Consider the following 20,151-nt stretch of genomic DNA (forward strand, 5'->3'; position numbering starts at 1 on the left):
GGTGTTATTTACTGGGCTTCCCCTAAGCTGTCATTTGAAGAAACAGTTTCTCTAAGAAAGATTGAGAAACGGTGGTCTAGTTGAACCTCCCGCCATGACAGCAGCCCTCTCTACAGCATCCCCCAGCCCCTGGGCAACTATTTGAAAACTTCCAGAGCCTGGGAGCTGTCCCACCTGCTAGCTGACCTGGGCCCTGCTGAGACAGCTCTGAGTGATAACAAGTTCTTCCCCACGCTGCACTGAGACCTAGCCAGCTCTCAGTCCTCATCTCACTGGGCTTCGTTCTGCCCACCATTGCTGGAGCCTTCCAGAAAAGTCTGTTCACTTTACTACCACCACAGCAGCTCTCAAGTTGCCTTGAAGTCTTTGCAGCAGATGAAACCACCTTCTGTCTTTCCTTGTATGACTCGAAACCCCAGCCCCTGCTTATGGAAAGTCTAACGCACCAGTGTCTGTCTCACATTGGGGCCTGGAGCTGAGCCTAAGATGACTTTGTGGGGTAACCAGAGTGGACGTAGGGTGGCGGTCCCTTGGGAGTTGCCATGGCCCTCCTGGCAGCCATCTCCCCACCCTGCTGCCCCTCACTGAGGTCATCTGACACCCCTCCACCTTGTCCTTTTCTCCCTTTTGTCCCCCTCCCACCCTCTACTGTCTCCCAGTGATCTGCTTGTCAAACATGGTTTTTCCTATCCAGAACTCCTGGCTTCGAGGCTTCTATACATATCCCGGTTTCTCATCTGGCTGGTTGCAGGCCAGTGTGCCCATCACATCTTCACTTGAATCTTGACTCTGTTGCCCAGCACCTGTGTCCCTCTCAACGTGTGGTACTCACTTTTCCTTGGTCTTCTACTTCTGTCATGGCAGTCATCAGAGATAAGTGGTATCCCCTCAAGTGTTTCACTTAACCACTCCCCTCCAAAAAAAAAAAAAAAAAATCCCTGCTTTGGTTTGCAGTTTCACTACTGGGCCATTTTTGACTTTTGGTCCACTGTGATCCCCAGATCATTTTTGCTGGAGCCGTTATTATTCCCACTGTTATGATGTGGCACGAATCCCCGCCTTGCACTCATATTTCTTCAACCCACATTTATTCTCCCATGTTGACCTCCCTCTGGTATGGTGGGAAGTAGCTGACAGATCTTATATTTTGCAGGGGAAGGGAGGGAGCAGAGAGGTACTTTGCTGAGCCTCACTTGGTACATGTCTCCCAGGAGACTCTGAGATGTTTGCGTCCACTACTTAAGTTTCTTCCATTTGGTCTTTTTCAGCAGTACTGTGAGGATATTACTCCCATTTTACAAATGAGGACACTGGGGAGACAGCATTGGAGGTGTTAAGAGTAAGGTGTAAATTAGAATCCCAGGTCTGCCTTTGGACAAGTTACCCAGTCTGTCTGAAACTTTGTGTTCTCATCTGTAAATTAAAAAAAAAAAAAAAAAAAAAAGTCCTATCTCAAAAGAAAAGGATTAAATGATATGGCATATCATATCAGTGATATGTTATGTTTAGCAGTGTTTAGCATTATGCTTCACACATAATAAAAGTGCAAAACAGTAGCTGCTAGGTTTTTTTTTTTAAAGATTTTATTTATTTATTTGACAGACACAGCAAGAGGGGGAACACAAGCAGGGGGAGTGGGAGAGGGAGAAGCAGGCTTCCCGCCGAGCGGGGAGCCTGATGTGGGGCTCGATCCCAGGACCCTGGGACCATGACCTGAGCCGAAAGCAGACGCTTAACCGACTGAGCCACCCAGGTGCCCCCATAGACCTACTTTTAAACACAAGTTTCTATTGTGCCATTCTTCCTGCACTATGTTGTCATTTCTAAAAATTCTCTTCCACGAATATAAAGAGGCTTGAGCAACAGGTATCATGCCAGACAGCACGGCAGTAGGAATATCATGCCAGACAGCACGGTAGTAGGAATATCATGCCAGAGAGCACGGCAGTAGGAATTTGGGGATCTCAAGGCTGGATTCACAAACTAGCAGGTGGGAGCAAGGAGGGGAAGGGTGGGTTAAACCCAGACCAGAGCATACAGGTTGGAATGAGCACTGTTTATCTCTTCTGATCACCAGCTGGCTGGACCCAGGGCCCATACCTAGGACAGGGTCAGGAACCAGGTGACACTTGGGAGTTTCGGGCCAAGGTGCAGGGCCTGCCTGATTATTGGTGGATGGCTTATCTGAGACCAAGTTCCTCCAGATTACAGACCTCTGCTTTCTTAGCTCATTAGACATAACAGTTTACAGCGTAGAGTCCAAAGCCATAATTTTCCCACCTGGTTGAGCATCAAAAACACCTGAACAACTTATCAAAGATATTGATTCTTAGGCCCCACCATGAACATATGGATTCTTTTGGTTGGGGTGAGGCCTGGGAAACCATTTATTTAAAAAAAAAATCTCCAGGTAATTCTGAGGCTCAGTCTGGTTTGGGAACTCCTGCAATAAGTTAATGATTTTACACCTGAAGAAAAAGGCCCCAAACCAAGCGAAATGATTTTCCCAATGTCACACAGTGTGTTGGTAGCAACATTCCTTCTCTCTCCTTGTTGCGTATTTTCTCTGCACTTCGGTTCCAGGCAGCCCACCTGTAAAATATCTGAAAAACAAGAGTTTGTTTATTATCTTCCTATAGGAAAGATTTCTGGGATGAGACTAGCTCTTCCTAGCATGTCCCAGGTAAGGACTCTGACGGATAACAGAGGAAAGTAGAGGCCTTCCCAGTCTCTTTAGAGTCCATATGGCTTCCCTGTCTAATTGTAAGTGCTGAGAATTCCCCAGCTCATGACTCCTGGAGCCAAATGCTGGATTATCTGTGCCCGGCCCCTGCAGCTGCAAGGAGAATTGTGTGTTGCCTGCGCAGGCTGAAGCTCTCCATCCATCCTGTGCACATTTGCTCTTGCCTGTGGTGAGGGAGCGGAGGGGGATGATGTATGGAAGCTGGGCAGGCATGGGGATGGATGGGAACTCAGCTATGGAGCTCGGCTGGGAGACTCACACCCCATTGGAGTTGGGATTGATTGGCTGGAACTTTCTCGCCCTTCTCAGTTTGTCTCAGGCCAGCAGGCTGCACTGTGTCCTCTGGGCACCCCTGTGGAGAGGGAATTGCTGTCAAGGTCAGGGAAGTTCTGGGTATCTCAGTGGTGGTCTACCATGTACCTTCTTCCCAGAGGCAGAGACCCTCCACTCTAAAAACCAAGTGACCCTCAGATAGGCTTCTGTTCCTGAACCCCTTCTTGCTGTGTTTGGGCTCCTTGTGTCTTTCTGCTTTTCTCCTTTTCTACCTGCAGCTCACCCTAACGACTTTCTCTCTTGGGTGCTATCTGTAGAATGTATGAAATATGACCCGCACTGGCAGATTTTGTAAGGGTATCAAAAGAGTGAGCGAGAAATCTAACATGGTGTCAAGGTTACTGAGGATGGTGGATGAACTTAATGCTATTTAGTGCTTTGACATGGATCCAGGTACAAATGTCCGTGTTATCATCTATTTTCCCAGGAGACCATTTTTAGAAAAATGTCTAGCTCCCTTTCAAGCTGATTTGCTCTCGTTTTCCCTGACTTAACTGGGTGGGTCATATGAGATAGCTCTTAAACCGTGTGTCTGCTAAGCGCTCAGTGTGTTGGCAGGGGGGAGGGTGGGCATGATTGGAGTTAGGAGGCCTGGGTTTGAGTCCCAGCTCAGCCATTTTCAGGCTCTGCCTCTTGGCCAAGTAATTTCACCTTTTGGAGCTAGTCCTTACCTCCTGGGGTTGTTACAGGACTCAAAAATGACCGGAGTGGTGAAAGCATTTTGTAAACCAAAAAGTTCCTTACAACTGTCAGTTGTTGCTACAGGGTGTCAGGGGAAGGGGTAAAATAAGTAACAGCCCACTTTTCAGGGTTTCCTGTGCAAAGGGAAGACAATCTCATGGGCCTCACCAGGGAGCCCATCTGCGGAGTGCTAAGAACTTTCTGTGCCAAGGGCTCCCCCATGAGGAGGATTGGTTCCAGGCAGCTGGTGTAATGGAAGGAGACTCCCTGGAAGAGGAGAGCACACCCTTATTTCCCTTTGCCTTGGGCAAAGCTGTGCTCCTCCAGCTGTTTCTAGAAAAAGCCCTAAACACAGCACCGCCCCCCACTCGCACCCCGCCCCGATGAGCTGGAGGACAACTGTGGGAAGTCACAAGCCGTCACAAGCTGCGCTGGCTGGTGGTGGAATACAGGCTGCGCAGAAGCGCCCCCCCCCCCCCCCCCCCCCACTGCCTGACTGCTGCTTTCTGGCTGGGAAGGGATGCAGTGTTCCCTCCTCCGGAAAATGAAGCCAAGATGGGACCTCGGGGTTCTCCCAGAGAGAACTGTAGGGCAGAGTGTGGGGTGTCATCCTAACATGTCCAATGCCTTCTTCCCCCTTGGTGTAACTTCTTTTTCTCTTGCCCACCCCTCCATCCCTCCCTTCCAGGGTCAATGAGAGGAAGGAATGAGAAAATGTATCTCAAGCACGGTACATAAAAGGTTCACTGAATGGCTTTTATTGTCCTTATTTATCTTTGGGCCCATCCCTCTCACTCCCTGTGCCTCATTTTCCCGATTTACTCTCAGGAAGTTAAAAGAAGTGATGATAATCACTGGGGCCTTCCCCTTTAAGAGCCAACCCTGTTATGACCTGTTGCACATAATGATCTTCTGTAGCCTCAGGTTTTTGTTTTCTTTTGTTTTGTTTCAAAGTAAGCTCTATGCCTAGAGTAGGGCTTGAACTCACCACCCTGAGATCAAGAGTCACATGCTATACCAGCTGAGTCAGCCAGGAGCCCCAGTGCAGCCTCAGTTTTATGAGCTGTGAAATGGGACATGTAGGCCTGGTGGAAAATCCTTAGAAGACTGAGGCTTTTGTCATCACCCACAAAACAAGGGCAAGGTCTGCGTGGGGGCCACGTACAGTACCTGCCATCTAGTAAGCCCTCAGTAAATACTTACAGAATAGAGTAAATGAACAAATGAACAAATGAACCAGATGGGCATACTGTTTTCACTCTACCGTACTGTCTCCATAAGGTGTTAAAGCTATACTAATTTACTACCATTATTACTAGAAGACATCACCCCGCCCTCTTAGAGGCCCTCCGGCTTTACCCCGCCCCACAGGTGATAACAGGGAACAGGAAGAGGTTGTCTTAGTCTGTTTGGGTTGCTGTAACAGAATGCCATAGACTGGGTGGCTTAAAAACGACAGACATTTATTTTCGACAGTTCTGGAGGCTCGGCAGTCCAAAGTCAAGGCATCCATGGTTTCAGTGTCTGGTGGGGACCTGCTTCCTCGTTCACAGACGGCCACCTTTTTGCTGTGTCCGCACGTGGTAGAAGAGGCAAGGGTATGCTGTGGGGTCTCTTTTTGTAAGGGCACTAATCTCTTTCCTGAGGGTTCCATCCTCATGACCTCATCACCTCCCAAAGGCCCCACCTCCAAATACCATCACATTGGGCATTAGGTTTCAACATACGAATTTGCAGGGGAGTGATAGAAGCATTCATTCTGTACCAGATGTTCTCAAACCTCAGTGTTCTGAATAAACATCACTGGGGAGCTTCCTAAACAGCAGATTCCGAGACCCACCCCAGAGATCCTGAAACAGAATCACTATGAGAGAGGCCCAGAAACCTGCCCTCATGTGGTTCCTTTTTTAAACTTACTGTTAATAACTTTACTTATTATTGTTAATAAGTCAGTACTTATTATTTATTTAAAATACTTATTATTTAAGTAATACTAATTATTAAGTTTACTTATTAATAAGTTTCAACTTATTATTGAAATATTAAAATGTATACCTAAGTAGAGCCAAAAGTGTAATAGGTAATAAAGCCCAAGTCCCTATGACTCAGCATAAAAAATTTTCAACACATAACAATCTGGTTTCATATATACCCTTACCCACTTTCCCTCCAAATCCTGGACATCATATTGTTTCATCCATACATACATCTGTTGATATTTCTAAGAGACAAGTACTTTTAAAAAATCCTAAAGTAAATAACAACAATTCCTTACTATCAAAGTGCAGTCATTCAAATTTCCCCAATTGTTTCATAAAATGTTTTATAGTTTATTTGTTCACATCAGGATCCAGAGAAGATTTGCAACTGATATATCTTTTGGTCAGTTTTTTTTAAACTTATTTTTTAATAATTTTGGACTCACATAGGAGTTGCAAAAATGAGAGTTCCCATGTACCCCTCCCTCAGTTTCCCCCAGTGACAACATCTTACATAACCACACTAAGGGTCACAACCAGGAAACTGATATTAGTATAATGCTATTAAAACTATAGACTTTAGGGGTGCCTGGGTGGGTAGTCAGTTAAGCGGCTCTTTGTTTTGCCTCAGGTCATGATCTCAGGATCCTGGGATCAAGCCCTGTGTCTGGCTCCATGCCTAGTATGGAGTCGGCTTGAGATTCTCTCCCTCTGCCTCCCCCGCCCCCCTCAAATAAAATAAATAAAATCTTTTTTAAAAAAACAAACTACAGACTTTATTTGGATTTCACCAGTTTTTATATCCCCTCATTTTCTTTTCTTTTTTTGTATATAGTTCTATGAAATTTTACAACATGTACAGGTTTATGGACTTAGAATCAGGATGCAGACCTGTGACCCAGAGAAAGTCCCCTGTGCTATGTCTTTGTAGTCACACTCTCCTCCCCAACCCTAACTCTAGCAACCACTGGTCTGCTCTCCATCACAAGTAGGGATGGACAGAACTTCCTGTGCCGGCTTTGTGGTGGGCTCTATGGAAGGCTGAGCCTGGAACACTGGTGAACACCACCCCCCCTTTACTATCACCTCCCCTGGGAACTAACTGGGAACTCACCCCAGTGGTTGGAGGGTATGCACTTAGGGGAGGGGCAGTGTCTATCAGAGCCATTTTGGGGGTCAGGGCAGAGGGTGGTGACGTTAGTCCTAAGGCCCTTATGCACACACTCTGCCTCCCACTCCAAGGGTGCGTAGGGAGCCTGGAGGGAGGAGCACCTTGGAGCACAAGCAGGCTATGTGGTTGGACGGCTCTGATGTGTCTCCTGTTGCCTGGGTCTCTGCCCCCTGCCTTCCAGGACCACAGGGACCAGTGCAATCCCTCTTCTACACATAAGCCTGCTGGATGCTTGAAGGCAGCACCCCCCAAAAGACTGGCTACAGCTTTTTGCAGTTTACAAGGACTATCACATCCGACCCTCACAGCTCTTCTGTGGGGCACGCATTATTATTGTTGTTGTTTCTATTTGACAGAAGGAGAAACAGACTCGGAGAGAATAAACGCATTGTCCAAAGTCACATAGAATTTTAACGTAAATCCTTTTTGACCTTGTCTTCTCCTGTCACATTCCCTTGAACTTTGTCTTTCTCAAGCTAAAGGCAGTCAGCTCAATTCCTCTTATTGCCATGACGTATCCCTCACTTTTTCCTCACTACCAGGATGAAAAGACTCAGGATGAGAGATCCTGCCTTCTGGGCAGGAAGGGGCAGAAGCTGAAATAGAAACTTTTTCTTGGGAGAGTGAAGGGAAGATGGGCACCATCAGGCTGTAGATGCTGCCAGATACCTGGGTGGGGTGAGCTGGGGGTACTGTAGTTCATTCTGGGAGGAGTGTGCAAATGAGGGGGGCTTTCCTGGCACAGGAGGGCTGGGGAGTCCCCAGGGAGAGGTCACTCTGTATCAGTGGAGTCACCGGGTACAGGCCTATGGGGGCAGGAGTGGGAAGTTGGTCCTGTAAAGGCATTTGGAATGGTGGGGCTGGAAGATACTTTTGTGGTACAAAGGGAGAAAGTAGACTTTCCCAGAGACACACAGAGAAGGGCAGAGACTTTCCCAGACACACACAGCAGGGCAGCGGCCCAGGTCTAGCCACAGCCCAGCGGCCACCTGGAGCTCTCATAGAGGAGTCATGTGCTCAGGCTGTGCGGTGCAAGAGAGTACGTCCTCAACTAGGTCCTCGATGGCTCCCGCCAAGCTTTAGAGACAGGGCCTTATTTGAACCACTTATACTCAGGACACAGTGCCTGTCCTATAGGGTTCCAGCATGCCATCAGAGAGGGCAGGAGTAACCTAAGTTCACACAGCTAATATGTGGTATAGCCAGGACCTTGTTCTCCAGGGTCTGGGTCTTAGTCCCAGAAGGGCCTCCTGGAAGAACACAGTCTCTCTAGCCCAGACTCAGAGCCATAAGAAGAGGGTACAGGTGTTTGAGGGATTTGGGGTCATCTCTGGCTTCTCCTAACCCTTCCATCTGCCTCCCATCCCACCTGCCAGCCTGTCAGCTTGTATTAAGGCAGGCACCAGGGAGCTCTGTGGATGAGCTGGGAATTACGAAGTGCCTTCAAAATGGATCATTTATATTGCCCACAACATAAGATTCTGTGCTTTTCACTCTTCACCAGGCAAACTCCTGCCCATCCTATAAAACCCAGCTCAGAGGTACAGCAAATAACCATGTACAAACCCACAGAGGGAGTCACATCACATTCCAAAGAATCTTACAGACCATGATCTCCGACCACAATGCAATATAATTAGAAGTCAACAAGAAAAATATAAACCTCCCATAGGCTGAGAAACTAAAACCATACTTCTAAATCATCCATGAGTTAAAGAGGAAATGACAATGAAATTTTGAAATATTTAGAACTGAATGATAAGCATGAGCAGTTTCTATTTCCTTTGTGAAGTCACAGTCTCTGGGCCCATGTGCCAAACATTTATCTTCCGTTGCCTCTCCAGCTACACTCTGCACCCTCCTCCCTCCAGCTCTAGGCTCCGGAGCGCCCACCTCTATGGGCTGCATAGACATTCGCTTGTCCAGGGCTTCCATAGGATTTACCCCCAGTCCTTTGCACCATGATTGCTCTGAGCTGGGTATGCCTGTCAAGCTTAGGCCGTAGCTCCTGTCAGTAGCACCCCCCCCATAGTTGCCACTTTCACCACTCCCTCCCAGCACCCCTTCAGCTCGGGGTGACAGCTTTGGCCTAGGGCAGATGGCAAAGGGCTGCTCTTGCTAGCCCTTCAGTGATATGCCACCCCTGTGGTTTCCCTGCACCCTGACTACACCTCTAAATAGTGCTTTCCTTAAACTCTCCTCAAAGGGCCCAATTTGAGTGTTCCATGTGCTTCCTGTGGATAACCCCATGCTTAGAAAGTGCTCGCCAGCAGTCCCTAACCGTGTTCTCACTTCTGGATGACTGAGCTCTGACCTTATGTTATCCCTCTCTGGGTTGTCCCTACTGCTAACTTGTCAGCACCTGAGGTCAGCAACAGGGTCAGCTTCATCACCTGGTCTACTCTCAGGGCACAGAAAAGGTATTGATTAGGATATCAAACAAATGAAGGACTAAATTAGAATTCCTTCTGCATACATGAGAGCATGCGATTGTTCGCTTGTAGGGGATTTGGGACAGAGTGAAGACTCAGACATCAAGAAAAAAAGAGAGAGAGAACTTTAGACTTTAGACTGGGGCAAAAATAGGTGCTTAACAAAAGAATGAGGGGCGCCTGGGTGGCTCAGTTGGTTAAGCGACTGCCTTCAGCTCAGGTCATGATCTCAGGGTCCTGGGATCGAGCCCCGCATCGGGCTCCCTGCTCTGCGGGAAGCCTGCTTCTCCCTCTGACCCTCCCCCTGCTTGTGTTCCCTCTCTCGCTGTCTCTTTCTCTCTGTCAATTAAATAAATAAATAAAATCTTTAAAAAAAAAAAAGAATGAATCTTCAGTTCTATGAGCTGGGATTCTTAAGGATTCAGTCTGTTCTCCTGCCATCAAGCAAACAGAAGATCCAGACACAAGGAGAGCCCAGTGGGGCATCAGTGCAGTAGTAAATGCCTACCCCCCCCACCTGCTCACCTGCACCCCTCCAGAGTGACTTCTGTAGCCCATCTCTCGGCCTTGGTCCTCCCATCCTAGAAGGTCTCCAACCTTCCCTCCCATCCCAGAACAGAGTCAGCCAACTGATCTCTGGGCCGGGGGGCCATAGTGCCTTGAGTACTGGTATGGGGTATCTGTCTGCCCTCAGGGGAGGAACCTAAACTGAAAAGTAGAGAGAGCACATCAGGTCTTAAAGGTTTGGATTTGGCTGGAAGAAAGGAGGTAAAGAAGATATTCCAAACTGGGCAGAGCTGGAACAAAGGTCTTGTGGGGGGAAATGGGGTGACTTTGGGTGAGGAGTGAGGAGAATCTGCCCAGCCTGAGCAAAGACCCCAGCCTTGGTCGGTCGGGGAGGTGAAAGTCTGTCACCTGATCATTTCTCAGGGCCAGTCCTTTCAGTGCTGGGTGAGGGACTCAGCTTGTTTCCCAAAGCATTCATTTACCCAGAAAACGGGCATTAAGTGCCTGCTATGTGCCAGGGACTTTGCCAGGAACTTAGGGTACAAGAGTGGCGAGGGCAGCCCCCATCCCTGATTGAGCTCGGGGACAACTGGGACACAGATGATTCTAGGAGGGCAAGGAAACCACCATTACCTAGCAGCCCCTTTGTTTCTGCTCCACACAGAGGCTGGGTCTGTCCCCATTTTACAGTCGAGGAAGCTGAGGCTGCCTCGGTGGCAAAGCCCAAGGACTTTGCTGACAGGGTCAGCTGCTCAGTCAGTCCTTTGCCCAGAGGGAAGCTGGGAGCACGCTTCGGACTTTCCGGAAAGGCGGAGTGCGTCTGTGCACTGGGAGGGGGTCCCCTTTCCCCGCCCCTTCCCCGCCCGGAGGCCGCGGCGCGGCGGGGCGCGGGAGGGCGGGGGCGGAGCTGGCGACGCCGCGGGGGCGGAGGGGACCGCGGCCCGGCCGGGCGGCGGACAACCCAGAGAACCGGCGTAGCCGGAGGACCGGAGGAGGAGGCGACCCGGCGCGCCGGGGATGTGACCCTGCGGCCAGAGGAGGACCGAGGCGGTCCCCGTGAGTGAGCACCCGCGCCCCCGCCGGCGCACGGCCCAGCCTCGCTGCCACTTTCATTTCTGCGGCTGTCCCGGCGTGGCTCCGTCCGGAGGCGACCTCCGCCGCAAGGCAGGCTGGCCGCAGCGCTCCGTCCGGGGTCCGAGGCTCCGAGCTGCGAAAGTCGGGGTTCGGGGGTGGCGGTGTTGGAGGGGGGCGTGTCTTCGGGAGCGGAAACGTCAGGCCTGCGCCTCTGGGTCCTACGACCGGTCTGTCCCGGCAGCTGGGCGAGTGGGGTTAGGGGGTGCGGGGGCGGCCTAGGGGTGGACACGGGGGACCGAGCGCCGCTGGGCAGAGTCCCGCCTCCACTTTTCTCTTGGGTCTCTGCCTTCAGGGCGCCCGCGCGCGCACACACACAGACGCACACACTTCGCCCAGGCAGAGGCAGCATTCTGGTTTCAAACTGGGGCCAGCCCGCTGCCAAGGTCCTGGGCCAGGCCTGGGGAGTGGCAGGTGTGGCCCTGGCAGGGGGCTACATGTCAAAAGCAGGCAGGGCCACTGTGTGGTCTTCATTTGGGAAGCCCAGATGCCCACCCAGGGAGTGAGCCATCCCTGGGCACTTTAGAAGGACCCCCGGAGTTAGGAAACGGGGGCTCAGAGGCAGAAATGGCCAGAGTTCAGGGAGGGGACAGAGGTTCTGTGAGGCAAGGAAACCCAGTAAGGGCATGGGAGTGGAAAGGGAAGAGACAAGGGACAAGTGGCTTGTATAGATTCTCCCCTGCCCTTCCTGAAGCTTACATTCTCCTGGGGAAAGACCCAGGTCTTGAAATACCCAGATTGTGGGAGTCTAGCTCACTGGTCAGGACACTCATGGTGCTGTGGGGGAATGGGGGAGGTCCAGCATGTTGGGGGAACAGGAATTAGGTTGGTCTGACTGGTGGGAACATGCTTCCCCTCTGTCTCCACTTCCCTCTTTTCCCCTTACCTCCGCCAGAACAGTGACCAGCCAGCACAAGAAAATGGCCCTTTACTCATTGTGATGGGCTGAGCCCCACCTTATCCCAGTTCCCAGTTCTGCCGTTGGAGATCCCCTGTCAGTAACTTGCTGTGTGAATGGCAGCTCCTCAGAAAGAGGGCCTCAGTTTCCCCATCTGTGCAAGAAGTGGGTTGGTCATTTGATTTCTCAGGGCTCTTGAAACTCTAAGCTTTACTTAAAGCCTGAGCATCGACTATGTGCCAGGCCCTGCCCTAGGCGGGGGGCGGGGGGGGCGGGGGGGGACTTGGGGGGAAACAACAGTGGCCAAAGAGCAGCCTTCCCCGCACCCAGGAGAAAGACATCTGGGTTCAGTAGAGGGGGCTGTGGGAGGAGATAGCTTTCCACCTGACCGTGTATAGTCACAGAGACTGGTGTGAGAAAACACACAGAGGCAGCAGGGTGGGGATAGATTCAGGGATCACGCAGCAGCGCCAAGGTTGGGGGCAGGTGGCAGACGGAAGTGGGCAGGAAAGATAGGGTGAGGTGATGAATGTTGGTAACTATGAGTAAAGGGGGCTGTGGAAAGGAGGAGAACCAGGAACCCCACCTAATTGCAGTAGGAATGATTTTGGAAGCACCTGCCCCAAGCAGAGTGTGGAATACAGGTGGCATGTGAAGTGTGGAAATCTCCTCCTCTGGGATCAGGAAACCCAGGATCCACACTTCTCTGGGTAGAAGTCGAGGATCAAGGAATGGATGAGATGACTTTCCACATCTTTGAGGGATTTTTTCAAGAGGACAAGACCCTGCTGGGAGACCTGCCCCTACTCCCCAAACACCTGTCATTGACTTGACCATCCCCATCCTGACCTGCCTGTTGTGCGTACAAGGAAGAATCCTTGTTCCAGGCTTCTCCACTAGCCTGACTTGTTGTCTGACGTGACATCTCCCTCCATCTGTCGCGTTGTTCCTTCCCCCATCCTGCCCCAGCATTATGAGAGACGTGAGAAGGTTAAGTGCTTCTGTGTCAGCTCTGAGGTTAAGGCGACGCTTTGTTTGTGGCTGTGTTCAGCCTGAGTGTAGGGCTAGAGTCAGGACTCAGATTGACCGGGGTCAGGGCCAGGTCAGAGGTCAGCCGGGAGCCACAGCTCAGTGCTTAGCCTACGCTCAGCCTTAGCCCTCCGTCTGTGGCTAAATTCTGGTCTCAGCAGGTACCTGGGTGCACGTTTCCCAAGGACTCATACACGCCCAGGGGAGGTGAAATGACTACCACGTGAGTCTCAAACACCTGGCCTGTACCTGCATGGCCCAGGACATTGTGCGGGTCAGACTCATGCTTGCTCTGGCATTCACCAGCCGTGGTGGAGCTGAAACTAGAATCCAGGACTCCTGCCCCCAAGCCTGGGGCTCTGCTGTCCCAAAGTCTGTTCTGAGTCTGGGATCCCTCCATTTGAGAGGCAAAGCAAATTTGTCTGAATTTTAGAAAGGCCCAGCTGGGTAGATGTGACTGCATTCTCCTACCTCCCGGTGCCAGGCGCGTAGTAGGTACTCGCAGAACATGTATGTCAGGTGCAGGGGGAGAGGCCAGTGGCTTGTTCTGCTTTGGGGCGGGAGGAGGCTGGCTCGGCGGGGGAAGGATCTCTAGCCACTCTCAGAGGAAGTGGCCCCCATCCGGACCCACCACATCCCCCTCTCCTCCAGCGCCTGCAGCCACACTCAGAGGCCACCCAGCTGGCCATATGAGGGCCCTGTCCTCTTCCAGGGTAATAAAAGGAAAGTACATTTTTGGTAGAAAAGTCCCTCCTGCTCCCTGGGAATCCCCGGTGGCCGGATGGACTACGGGATATCCCAGAGGAAGCTGAAGGCGGGGCCTTGCCCCTACCCTGACCCCCAGCACAATGCAGCCAGGCTCTCCCACGCTGCACCGGCTGGCCCACGGGGCGCCCCCGAGGTCATTTCATCCAGGCTCCTGCCTCCTGGCGAGCCTGCAGGAAGCCTCCACCACCTCTCTAATGGTCAACAAGAAGTCAGATGAGCACCTGTTTGGAGCCCAGGCCCAGAGCTCTGTGAGGTGCGGTGAGAGGGGAGAGGAAACAAAATGAGATAGGAGGGCTGAGGCCGCTTGGCCGGGGGAGCGAGGGTAGCCTGGAGACCGGGCAGGGGCCCTGGCCCTAGGGGATGCGGGGGATTTAGACTCTAGGCGAAGGCTGCAGAGGCTGGCCAAAAGCTGAGGGTGTGAGGGAAATGATGTGTTGGGAAGTCAAAGCCTTTTGGTGAGGACCTGACCACCACGCTCCCTCCGTGCCCTTGGTCCTGGCAGGGCATCCACAGGTCCTGCCCCTGGACACCTGGCCCTCCACCCAGCCCGGCCATGGCGCTGTGCCTGAAGCAGGTGTTCGCCAAGGACAAGACGTTCCGGCCTCGGAAGCGCTTCGAGCCAGGCACACAGCGCTTCGAGCTGTATAAGAAGGCGCAAGCATCGCTCAAGTCTGGCCTGGACCTACGCAGCGTGGTGAGGCTGCCCCCGGGGGAGAACATCGACGACTGGATCGCTGTGCACGTGGTGGACTTCTTCAATCGCATCAACCTCATCTACGGCACCATGGCCGAGCGCTGCAGCGAAACCAGCTGCCCGGTCATGGCCGGCGGGCCCCGCTATGAGTACCGCTGGCAGGATGAGCGCCGGTACCGGCGGCCCGCCAAGCTCTCGGCGCCGCGCTACATGGCTTTGCTCATGGACTGGATTGAGGGCCTCATCAATGACGAGGATGTCTTTCCCACTCGTGTTGGTGAGTGCCTCCCGGCAGGCAAGTCACACCCAGCCGGGGAGGGAGGGAGCCGCCAGAGCCCATTCTGTAGATGAGGCGTTTAGTTTGACATAGCAGTTCTGTAAGGGGTTGGGGTTGGGGGGGCGGTGGCGGGACATGATTTTCATCCCCATTTTGTAGAAGAGGAAACTGAGGCTCAGAAAGTTTAAGTGTCTGCTCAAGATCAGGCATCTTGAGCTAGGACTGCCTGACTCTCAGCTTGGGACTCTTCTCATCTGAAGCTTAAATGTCCCTCCAGGAGCCACCCTGGCAAGACCACTGTGATTCTTGGAACCTTCTTGAAGAGAATGCCTCTAGGTGCTCCTAGCCCGTCACCCTGCCTGGGCTGACTGACTCGCAGCCGCCTGTTAGTTCTGACTTTTCCCTTCAGGAAAGGGAAGGGGGTGGGGATTGGGAGGGCCAGATTGTATCTGGACCTCAGAGGGGTCTAAGGGCAGAATTCTCCCTTGTCAGGCCCAAGCTCTGGGGCCTTTTCTTTATCTCAGCTGGGCAGCCTGGTGAGGGTGGCGAGAGGAGATGAGTGAAGTCACACTGGCCCTGCTTCCCCACCCAAGGGCAGCAAGAGCGGGTGTTGGCCCAGGAGCCAAGCAAGCATGACAATGTATTCATCACAGCATCACCACCCCCACCTGGCCTCCTGTTCTCCACGTTAAGGCTATGGGAATCAGAGATGGGTGGGGCAGGGTGGGCAAGCCCAGAGGGGAGAAGTCTGAATACTGAGGGAGGCTGGGCACTGAGTCACAATTCAGGGCTCACAGCCCCTCCCCATCTGGGGGCCTGTCATTTCCTGCATTATCATGTCCAGCAGTGGGCATCTGCATTTCACATAGGAGGAACTGAAGCCAACAGAGAGGGACGGTGCACTGAATCGGGGATTCAGAACTGCACCTCGGGTCTCTTGGGGTCCAGGCCCCCGAGTCTAGACGGGCAGGACAAGTCTGAGGAACCTGGGCTGGGCCTGCAAGGGCTCACGAGGAGGCAGGGCTCCAGCCCACCTGAGAGCCATGAGGACCCGGATGGAGCAGGGTGGACCAGTATGGGCCCATGTCTGGGCTCTTATTCCCTTCTAGCCTTAACCCCCAGGCCTGGGACACCCCAGTGTCCGTGCCTTAACCCTGGGGATGGCTCTGCCATAGAGGAGAAGAAGGTGTAGTCACCAAGATCTCTGCCCTTAGCGCGGGGGACTGTGCCGAAATTACACCTCTTTTACAGGTGCCGGAGCCTCTCTCGGGCAGGGGGTGTGGGGTTTGTCTCTGAAGGTCGCTGCAGGGCAGTGCCCACAGGTTGGAATCCTGCCTCCAGTCTGTACTAATTTCTAGTATCGCCTTGAGCGAGTGGGGTTGCCATCATGCACCTCGACTTTATCAGGTCTAGAAGGGCTACCGTACCCATATCATAGGGGGCCAAAAGTGCAGAGGACCCAGCACAGGGCCCAGCTCAAAGATGGAAGGTTCTTTGTGTTATTGAATAGTTGAAGTGATGAGAGTTATCTGAACTAGTTCTTGAGGATTTTGTAATTCTCAGGATGCAGGATCTGGGGCCTGCTGTGTGAATGTTATGAAGAGGAAGGAGATGGGGTGGGGCTGGCGAAGGAGGTTGGGGTCAGATCATGAAAGGCTTTGAGCAGGCACCATGCTGCGAAGTTAGAACTTAATCCCGAAGACCCGTGTTTTTAAAAATGGACCAGAGATGTTGATAAACTCACCTTGGAATTATATCCAAGATATCACGGGGCAGTACCTGCACACACGCACATATTTCTGCAGGGAATCTGGGCATAACTTCCATCCTAGTCGAAGAAGGTTGGTCAGTGGCCCCAGCATGGTTGCAGAGTCCGGCTCTGGGTGATGGGGAAATGTGGGAGATGATTCGTAGTTCAGCAGGGGAGAGGCACAGCGAGATCTGTGCTTTGTTTAAAGGGGAAGTGGGGAAAAAGCGGGCCCTGGTCTCTCCGTCCCCTGCAAGGAAGTGGCCATGCTGGGTGAAGGCTGCCTGTGGCGGAGAGGGCAGGGTTGGGCAGCAGTTCATCCCCAGACTGCTGATCCCCCCACTTCTGCTCATCACCGCCCGCTAGGAGTTCCCTTCCCCAAGAACTTCCAGCAGGTCTGCACCAAGATCCTGACTCGCCTCTTCCGGGTCTTCGTCCATGTCTACATCCACCACTTCGATAGCATCCTCAGCATGGGGGCTGAAGCACATGTCAACACCTGCTACAAACACTTCTACTACTTCATCCGTGAGTTCAGCCTGGTGGACCAGCGGGAGCTGGAGCCGCTGGTGAGGCTAGGCCCCTGCCGCCCTCCCCTCCCAGGGCTAGCCTCAGAGTTTTCAGATCCAAAGGCTACCTACTTTCAGAAAATCGAATCCCCACGTGGATAAATTAGGGGAAGGCAATTCATTGAACAGTGGATTCTGTACTTTAATACAGAACTCATTCTAGTTTCAGTTTATAGACTCATCTACCGCCTGGAGTTGGGGTGGTGGGTGCGGGAAGGGGCCAGATTCAGGCAGAAGAACAGCCAGGCCCCGTGGTTTGGGAAGGGACTGCCTGGTAGGTTGAGCTCTGACTGACCCCTACCTACCTTCTGTCTCTGCAGAGGGAGATGACAGAGCGGATCTGTCACTGAGCCCAAGCCTGGAGTTGTTGCCTGTCAGATGGACCATCTGAACACAGAGTGGCTGGGGAGAAGACCCTCAGGAATCTGGTGGCAGAGGAACCTAAAGTCCCTGGGACCCCTCCACACACACAAAGCCCCTGGACTTGTAGTTCTCAAGAGTCTGCCCACGTGCCCCCTGACTGCTTATCAGTGGAGAAGGGGAGAGCTTAAAAGTGGGCAAATAGAAAGAAAGAAGGAGGTACATCTTCACAGGAAGTCTAGGGTGGGATAGACTAGGTTTCTGCTCCAGTCCTTGACCCTTCCATGGTGGTTCCCGTGCCCGTGTGGGGAATGTAGATGTGGCTGAGTGATAGCGAGAAAGGTACAAGAGTGTAAGCAAGCTGTGTGTGGAACAGCACAGATGACTGCGTGAGTGTGTGTGAGTGTGTGATTTACACTGTGGGGTGTGTCTGTAAGAGCTAGCTGCCTTAGACCCTCCTTGGCACATAGAAGGCCCTCCATAAATGCTAGGTAAATGAATGAACGGAAGGAGGGAAGGAAGGAGGGATTGGGACCACCAGACCATGACCCCTGGGGGAGTGATGACAGGTCAGTGGTCTAACCATGTGTGTAAGTGCACAAAATATGACTGTAGATGTAGTTCTTTATTTGAACCTTCAGGCTACCAGCTTCCATAAGCATGCATTCTGGGGAGCCGTAGGGACTTAAGAAGGGACTCTTGCCCTGAGTACCTAAACCCTTGGCCCACCACAGACACAGGTTCTGATCTGCTCAGTCAGAGATGCCCAGGAACTGTCATTTCACTCATCCCTCTGCTTCTAGGAAAGCCTGATTATAGATAGCCTCCTGAGGGCTGGGAGCGATCCCTCATGTCCACAAAGGTCCTCTGGTCCTTAAATTGGGAATCATACACTCCAATCTAGCTCCCAGAATCTATAGACTTGGCTCTCAGGATCTGAAGCCCAGTGCAAGATAATCCTCCAACCCAAGGAGCTAGTGGAACTTGAATTCGGAAACCCCGGAGACTTGTCTCCCATCCCCGGCCAGTGAAGACATATTGCTAGTGAATGGACTCTTCCAGGCTTGGAAAGCCCCCATCCTGCAAGGATCTGCCTCCTGCCCAGCCATCCGCGAGACATTCCAGCTGGTTGGATAGCTGTCCACAGAGAACCTGGGATGTTCATTCGACACTCCATTACTCGGTACCGCCATGCCTAGCCCTGTGCCCAGACCCACCTGTGGGGAAACTGAGGCAGGGACGGGGCCCTCCCTCCCAGAGCCTCTACACTGGGAGGCCAGGATGGAGAGCCAGAAAGGGCCTGAGGATCATCCAGTCTCCCAGAATCCTCTATGTACGTAGGAGGAAGCTGAAGCCAGGAAGAAAGGAGAGAGAAACTGTCCAAGGCCTCACAGAGAGGCTTTTGTGGAGCGAGACTAGCAGCCAGGGGTCCTGACTCCCACCCCAGGGCCTGTGGATTGCTACATAGGGAGATGAGTTGCATGTGGAAAGAGGGTTTGACAGCCCCTCTCTAGAGCACAATTGTTCCTGCTTTAAGCAAGGATTTCTAGTGAATGCCAGAGTACCCACTGCCCCGCAGGTCCGCTGGGGCTGTATGCTGAGCCAAGCCTCCAAAATTATGCCCCTCTCCGTGGCCCAGCAGCTGCCTGATCTCTGAGAAAGCAGATGGGGCTCCTGGGGCCCCCATCTGGACCCCAGACCACTGCCTCTGGAGAAGTTCCCGAGGGAAACACTTACCCAGCAGCTTTGCCAGAGGCTCTGGGGTGGGGTGAGGTCCGGGGGGATCAGAGATTCCCTCAGGGAGGACTGTGGATTGGAAGATGGGTTCTAGGCTGTGGCCAGTGCTGGCTGTGGAGGGGGTGGGGAGACGGGAAATCTATTTTTGTGAAACAGAGAGAAGAGTTTATTATTGTTATTTTTGGTAAAATAAAGGAGGCAAACTAAAGCGGCACTGGTGGGAAACTGTGGTCTGGGTGCCACATGGCTCCTGGGCAGGCTGTGGGGGGAGCTGGGCCAGACTGGAGAAGGGAGGGCTTTTTGCCCTGAGATCCCAGGCCATGTGGAGGGCTGGCTGGTGTGGTCATGTCTGGCCTAGCTCTCCAGGGTGGAGACACCAAGGTTTTCCCAGGGCTCTAGGAATTCTGGACCCAGAATTTCTGGCCTAGTCCAGGAGTAGGGAGGGCTGGCCCTTGCCTTCGGGAAATTCAGTCTCTTGGGAGTGTTTCCTTGTTTCAGCTCAGGTTCCCTGGCATGGCTATTCTCATCCCACCTCCTTAGTCTGTGTGGTTTGTTGGAGCAAATGGGTTAAGGGACAGAGCAGAACTATAGCCCTAACCCTAATGACAGCAAAGGAAGCCTTTCTCAAGAAAAGGCTGTTTGTCAGGTGCTGGCTAAAGCTCAAAATGGGGGTGGCAAGGCATGGGGCTGACTTCTGAGCTTATTCCTTCAGGATACATCTGAGCCCCTTAGCGCAGGTCTTGCTATCATTCCACTGTCCCTTACCCACCAGCTGCCCAGACAAGAGTCAGCAAAGGGCCACCTAGAGCTCTTTCCTCTCCCTGAGAAGGAGACAGGCTGGCTTTGTGCAGTGGCTCTCCTGGGAGGTACAGTCCTGAGGTCTAGTCCCAGCCCAGCCCCTAAGGTACAATGATGGGCCTTTTTCCCCTCTAGACCTCGATTTCCCAGTCCGTTTCATGACCCCCAGTGTGGGAGCGAGGGACTGACTTACCTCTGAGCTCCTTCATTACTCACAGTCTGTGATCATTCACAATCATAACAGTAATAGCTAATACTTGGCTGAGTGTCAGGCACAGTTCTAAATGCTTGACATGT

At 52.4% G+C, this 20,151-nt stretch overlaps 1 protein-coding gene across 6 annotated transcripts; it reads left to right on the forward strand.

Moving 5' to 3' along the window:
* The first annotated feature begins 10,760 nt into the window (after positions 1–10,760).
* MOB3C (MOB kinase activator 3C) lies at positions 10,761–19,264 on the forward strand. 6 transcript variants are annotated; one of them, XM_028123387.2, is made up of 4 exons: positions 10,761–10,902; positions 14,175–14,643; positions 16,757–16,959; positions 17,280–19,264. In XM_028123387.2, exons 2-4 carry the CDS (start codon positions 14,226–14,228, stop codon positions 17,307–17,309), a joined length of 651 nt encoding a protein of 216 aa, XP_027979188.1. In that variant the 5' UTR covers positions 10,761–10,902; positions 14,175–14,225; the 3' UTR covers positions 17,310–19,264. The 6 variants fall into 6 exon arrangements, with proteins under 6 accessions (XP_027979188.1, XP_027979193.1, XP_027979192.1 ...); XM_028123392.2 differs by having other exon boundaries at positions 16,757–16,918; XM_028123391.2 differs by lacking the exon at positions 10,761–10,902 and adding an exon at positions 10,922–11,038.
* The last annotated feature ends 887 nt before the right edge of the window (positions 19,265–20,151 follow it).

This window comes from Eumetopias jubatus, unplaced genomic scaffold (assembly GCF_037043125.1).
Source record: "Eumetopias jubatus isolate StellerSeaLion01/CBP00866 unplaced genomic scaffold, mEumJub1_p1.0 scaffold_4, whole genome shotgun sequence".
Lineage (NCBI taxonomy): Eukaryota > Metazoa > Chordata > Mammalia > Carnivora > Otariidae > Eumetopias > Eumetopias jubatus.